Genomic DNA, 6136 nt, shown 5'->3' on the forward strand with positions numbered 1-6136 from the left:
CCGAACCACAGGCTATTCCTGGCACCCGCTCGGCTCAGAGGAGCTATAAAAAGCCAAGAGCAGCGGGGACGGAAGATGCAGGACTCTGTGTCATCGTTGCCACAGGCAGAGAAAGCCCAAGGAGGGTCAACCCCCACGGACTTCCCTAAGCAGCAGCACGTGAAACTTTTTAAAAATAACCCCGTGCCGTCAGCACGAGCGGGGCCGGGCGCCGCTCTCCTGCTCTTATGCAATGGCACATGTGTGGGGGACAGGCTCACGGACACTGCGGCACCCGCGGGTGGTTTGGGGCTGAAAGTGGCATTTTGAGGAGCAGGCAGGGGCCAAACCAGGGTAGGGATGAGCAGGAGGCAAAAGCTGGTCTGGATCTCACCCCCCACCACCCAAATGAGACTAGGAAAGGACTCTGGTGATGGAGACTTGTGTAATAAAATAAGATTCTTTGCTTTTTTTTTTTTTTTTTTCTCCTCTTTACAGATGATACAAAATCAGGTAGTTCAGACATACACCTCAAGCCAGCTGTACCAGTGGCTCTGGGAGCATCCTACATCCCAACCGTCTCAGGAGACTCCTCTGTGAACCTGAACACAAGCAAATCCTCTGTGGAAATGCCATTAAATAAAAATAAAACCCCAATTTTTTTTTTAAAAAAAACACACAAAAATTAAGCAGCACAGCAGTCTAAAGAGGGGGAAATGGGCTCCTATCCCAGGAAAATGACCATGGGCATCTGTTCCTCTGCCGATAAAACACGGACCCCTCTCGAGCACTGTAGACCGGGCAGCGGGTGCGAGTGCCCACGGGGGGCCCTGCGGCTCCGGCCCTGCTCTGCCGGGCGCTTCAAGTTGGTTTTTGGACAGCTCAATAAATTAGTGAAGCCGCAGTGGGGACGAGACCAGCACCAGCAGCCACCGAGAGCCGCGGCGAGCTCAGTCCGTGTGGCCGTGCGCCAGGAAGCGCTCGCGGACCTGCTCCTCGAGCGCGTGCAGCTTGGTGGCCCGCAGGGCGCCCAGCAGCTCCCGCGTCACTTCGTGGTGCCCCTCCTTGCGCTGCATGAGGTAAGTCCTGAACTTCTCCTGGATGGCGGCGCGGCTGCCCAGCGCCGGCCTGCGCGGCGAGTGCGCCAGGATCTGCTGCAGCCGCTTCAGCTTCCGCACGGGGATGTCCTGGTAGGCCACGAAGTCGATCGCGGCTTGTGTGCAGTCCTCGTCTGCCAGCGCTGCCGGGAGGAGACGGCCCCAAGGTTAGAGGGGGACGCGGGGAACCAACCCAAGGTGAGCGATGAGCCGGCTAACCCAGCACCCTGCCGCGGCATCCTGCATCTTGCCATGGCACCCTGCATCCCATAGCAGCATCCTGCATCCTGCCACAGCATCCTGCATCCCGCCACAGCATCCTGCATCCCACCACAGCACCCTGCAAGCAGCATCCCGCTTCCTCCCGCAGCAACCCGTACCCCGCATCCCACCATGGGCTCCAGCTCGCCAAGCACTGCCGGGAATGCCGCTATCCTCCTAACCCACTTTCCCGGGTGCATTTTGGCTCACGATTGCCTGGGATTGCCATGGATGCTGGTGGCCAAGCAGCCCCCCGTGCTCTCCCACCCTTCGTGCTGGCCCCAGGCTCCTGCCCAGCTCCGACAGCAGGGAATCCCGGCACTGCATTCTGTGTTGGAGCACCCTGGACTCCCTCCTGGCTTTTCCCAAGGGCCCAAATCCAGGTTCTGCTGCGGCTCTCATGCACCTTGGGGGCAATACTAAAACATTTCCAAAAAGCCGGGCTGAAAGCAGGAGAGGAAGCGAAACCGCCCCGCGGCGCCGGGCTCGGCCGCGCCAGGATGCGCCGCGTGACACGTGAGCAGGTATCGCCGCGCGCCATCGGCCACGGAGCGGGAGAACGGCCTGTGCCGGCGCCTGCGCGCTCATCCGAGCGGCTCCGGAACGCCCTGGGAATTCGCTGCCAGCTCCATCCGCACGGCGGGCGCAGAGCCAGCGCGGGCGGCTGCCGGCAGCAGTTGCACAAGCCCCGAGCGCGTCCGTTGCTCCACGCAGCGGTCGGTGACGGGGAGGCGGGAGAACCGCCGTATTTCAATGCTCGTTTGTCACCCGTGGCAGCGGGACCCGGGCGGCCGGCGCGCTCACCTGGGGCCCGCGTGCCGTTGCCGCTGGCCAGGCCGCAGGCGGTGCAGAGCGTGTCGTGGTACTGGTTGCCCGGCACGTTGGTCGCCTTGCCCTGCCGCGAGCAGTCCCGGTGGGGCCGGCAGGGCTCGCGGCTGGACGCCGAGGACGAGAAGGAGCCGCGCGGGCAGGGCTGGCACCGCGTGTCCTCCACGGGGGTCCCTGGGGACAGCAAGGCGGGGGTCAGCGCGGCCCTCCCCAGCCCAAGCGAGCGGGCCCGGAGGCGGCGCTGAGCACCGGCTGCGCAAACAGCATCGGAGCGTGTCTGAGCACGAGGGTGACATTCTGCAGACTGTCACCTCCCCTATCTGTCCCTCCACCCCCAAAATCACGTGCTCAGCTGCAGGGCAAGCAGCGACACTTCTCCTAGGCTCTTCCCAAGCGCCGATGCCAACGCGCTTGGCATGCGCCGACAAACCTCGGGATGCGGAGCCAACGTCACCCGCCGGTGCCGAGGGCCAGCGCAGGGGCCGGCCCACGGGCCAGCATTGAGCACGTGGCTGCCGAGGGGCTCGGGTCCGCGGCCAGCGCAGCCAGGAGGCTCCCGGCCAAGCGAAAGCAAAAGCTCTGGCGCCTGCTCCGATGCTGCCGGCGCCTGCTCCGATGCTGCCGGCTCCCTCATAGGGCTCGGGGCCAGCGCAGCTGCCTGCCCAAAGCGGCACCGCAGTCCGGTCCTGCCCCGGGGGCCCTTCATGCTCTTACAAAGAGGAGGAAATGGCCTTGTCACCACCAGGTCCCACAGCCCTGTCACCTCCTCTTCCTATACCTAGAGCAAGGGTTTTACCTTCTTGCAACCTATCTCTGACTTCAAGAGCAGAGCCCCTATGCAGTTCAGGTGATGTCCCCGACAGATGTCCAATATTTGGAAAGGGGAAACAAAAAACATCCCTAGAGGAAAGTGCTCCAAGCTGGAAGCCTCTGGAGCTGCTGCCCGCGCTCAGCCACGTCCCCACGAGCAGCCATGCGCCAAGCAGTAAATAAATAAAATGAGATAAAAGTTGTTCCTTGCCAAGTGGCCTGGCTCACTCGTGTGACTGCTCGGGGCTACCACAGGGCAAACGCCGTGTTTCCATCTTGTGGGATTTTTCCCGCTTGGTTTGGAAATCTGCTTCACCTCTTGCTGAATCACTGGGTTTGGTAACAGGCATTTCCTAGATCCCCAAGGAACCAAGGCCAGCAGAGTCCTCTGCAGCAGGAGACGTTTCTCATCTGCCCTCTGCGCCCAGAGCTGCTGCCAACGCTCGGTGCCCGCAACGCGGCGAGCGGAGCCCGCTGCTTCCACCCGCGCCGGCTTGGTTTGCTCGGCTGTGGTTTCCCAAGGGAGCCCAGACCGCGGTGACTCAGGGCAGGGTGAGAAGGAAACTCGCTCCTCTGCAACCCGCTGTTTTTAGAGAGCACCAAGGGATGCAGGAGCGCGTTTGTGTCATGGAAACAACTGCCAAAAGGGGAAAAGGCCTGTGGTCCTTCCTGGTGCGGCGATGTGCTGCACCAGGACAGCATCATGGTCCCGTGAGCCCCAGGGCTTTGCAGAGCCCATCTTACTCTTTTGCAACCTGTCATATTCATGCATGCAGTATTTTAAATATAACCTATTCAAATTGCTCAATATGAAGCGTATAAACCAACCTCAGGGCTACACACATTCCCCACCTCTGCCCTCACACTGTAAGCAATTCTTTTCAGTCCAGATAACTGTCATTTCCCCGCCTCAAATTCTTGGCTACCTCCCTGCAAGGGAGGAGAGATGACAAACCAGGAGGAGCTCCCGAAGCTTCTCCACCTGCCCAGAGTAGATGTCGGAGTGTCCTGCTGCTAGTCAGGACACTGAGTCCTGAATCATCTTCTGAAATGACCAGGTCTGCCCAGAAAGCTGGGTGAAGCCACCAGGAATTCCTACAGCTGTGGTATGGGGACAGTCTTGGCAAGGGAAAGTGGCAAAAATACAAATTGAGAACAAAACATTCTCCAGGGAAAAAAATCCCACAAGCAGAGGGAATAAGCAGAGGAAAATCATCAGCTGCTCTTTTTCTCCTAGGTTTTGACCTCCAGCAGCGACATTGCGCTATGAGAAGCTGCCCGCAAGCAGGGGTACGTACCCGCGCTGATCACGCCGGAGCCGGGCGGACACTCGGAGTGTGGGATGCAGAACTCGTTTTCAGCGAAATAGCCCTCGCGGCACTGGCAGACGCGGTTGTGGGTGGCGTTGCACTGCTGCACTTCCACCTGCTTCTCCTCGCAGATGACATTGCAGTAGCGGCACCTCTCCAGGTAGTTCCAGTACTGCGTGTAGTGCAGGTCCGGGCAGGGCGCGCACACCGTGGGCCGCGCGCTGCTGCAGTGCTGCGCCACGAACGTCCCCGGCGGGCACTGCTGGCAGGTCACTTTGGCGTCCGTCACCGCGTCCTTCCACTGGTAGGTGGGCGGGAAGCCGGCGCCGAGCTCAGCCAGGAGCAGGCAGAGAGGAGCGAGCATCCACTGCGGCAAAAACGCAAAGCGCTGTTGGCTTTTGCTCGCTCTTTTGCGAGGACAGAAGCAACAACGTGGCAGCTGCGCCACAGCATTAGTTATTCATTTCAGTCATCACTCTAGATGCAATAGATGATGCTTTAGCCTCATGCTTTCCTCCCAGAGTAGAGCAATAGCACTAGCAGGGACCAGACCCATCGCACTGCTTGCTCCTCTCCTTCCCCCTCGCTCCTGGGAACCAGGACATCCTTCCCCGGTGTCCCCACACAGACCCTCCGCTCCCTCCTTCAACCATAAATGCTGTCCCAGCACGTTCTCCTTTGCTGGTTTATTACTCCTGTAGGTTCCCAACATCTTTGGGTAGAGCTTCCCCATATTAGGAAGCGGAAGGGAAGAAGATTCCCAAAGAAGTATATACTAGTGTCTGCCATATGAATGATAATGGTTTTGGGGGTTTCAAAAGCCCAGTGCAGACAGAACTGGAGAACCTCACGATCTCCTATGTCCCCCCTCTGCTTTCCAGGGCGCCTGGAGCAGCAGCCAGCGGTTACCTTGTGTGGATGCATGCGGCAGGACAGCATGGCACGACGGGCTGCGGGGTGGCGCGGGCAGCAGCCGGGTGATGTGGGGAGGTCTCCTGGGTGGCTGGAGCTGCAAGGGACAGAGGGGACAGCGGCCGCAGCAGAGCTCCTCTCGTCTCCTCTCCTCTCTTCTCCTCTCCTGTGCAGCAGCAGGGCCAGCCCCGTCCTCCAGCTGCAAACGGTAAGAGGGAGGTGTGAGACGGCAGGTAGCAAAGGGAGCGCGGGCTCCGCTCACAGCGGCTCCTCGGGCAGCCCCGGCTTGGGGGGAACTGCCGCTCCGCTCCCCAGCGGGCATCCCCCGGGTACAGACCCTGGGCACCCCCCGAGCAGCGCGGACAGACCCCGGGCCACCCCTGCGCATCCCCGGTGCACGGAGCCCGTCCCGCCGCCCCCGGGCGCATCCCCCGTCCCGGCCCCGTGCACGGAGCCCGTCCCGCGGCTCCCGGGCGCATCCCCCGTCCCGGCCCCGTGCACGGAGCCCGTCCCGCGGCCCCCGGGCGCATCCCCCGTCCCGGCCCCGTGCACGGAGCCCGTCCCGCCGCCCCGGCCGGGCGCTGCTGCCGCCCTCACCGCGCTCCGGCCGCCCCGCTCCGCGCCGCTCCCGGCAGCACCTTTAAAGCCGCAGCCCGCCCACCCGCCCCGGGAAAGACCCCCCTTGCGCAACCGCCGCGGCCCCGGGGCCGCCCCCCGCCCGGGCCGGCGCTTTTGTTTCGCCGCAGCCGCCGCCACGGACGGGCGCCCAACACCCCCCGGGCAGGATATTTGCCTGCGCGGGGCGAGGAAGCAGGTGGGTTTTGTGCTTTTTGCAAATCTTATGTTGATAATTTTGCTTTTTTTTTTTTGTTTTTATTTTGCGGCCGGGGAACGGTAGGGAAATTCCCGCGGGCACGCACCGTTCCGGAGCGGTAAATG

The 6136-nt window shown here is 61.8% G+C and overlaps 1 protein-coding gene across 1 annotated transcript; it reads right to left on the reverse strand.

The window, feature by feature from the left end:
* Positions 1 to 929: 929 nt before the first annotated feature.
* On the reverse strand, positions 930 to 5224 carry TNFRSF6B (TNF receptor superfamily member 6b). Its single transcript, XM_088523619.1, has 4 exons — positions 5195 to 5224; positions 4274 to 4652; positions 2142 to 2339; positions 930 to 1219 (listed from the first exon to the last, which is right to left on the reverse strand). Exons 1-4 carry the CDS (start codon positions 5222 to 5224, stop codon positions 930 to 932), a joined length of 897 nt encoding a protein of 298 aa, XP_088379745.1.
* Between the last annotated feature and the right edge of the window lie 912 nt (positions 5225 to 6136).

Source organism: Tinamus guttatus, unplaced genomic scaffold, assembly GCF_059628265.1.
Source record: "Tinamus guttatus ecotype Peru unplaced genomic scaffold, ASM5962826v1 Tinamus_guttatus_pri_ptg000194l, whole genome shotgun sequence".
In the NCBI taxonomy this organism is placed as follows: Eukaryota; Metazoa; Chordata; class Aves; order Tinamiformes; family Tinamidae; genus Tinamus; species Tinamus guttatus.

Bases quoted from the DNA above. Each gene is read 5' to 3' on its own strand.
- TNFRSF6B (XM_088523619.1), bottom strand. From the start codon at position 5,224: ATGCTGTCCTGCCGCATGCATCCACACAAG. The intron at 4,653-5,194 runs GTAACCGCTGGC...TTTTTGCCGCAG, and splicing joins GCCGCATGCATCCACACAAG to TGGATGCTCGCTCCTCTCTG. The intron at 2,340-4,273 runs GTACGTACCCCT...TGCTGTCCCCAG, and splicing joins CTCCGGCGTGATCAGCGCGG to GGACCCCCGTGGAGGACACG.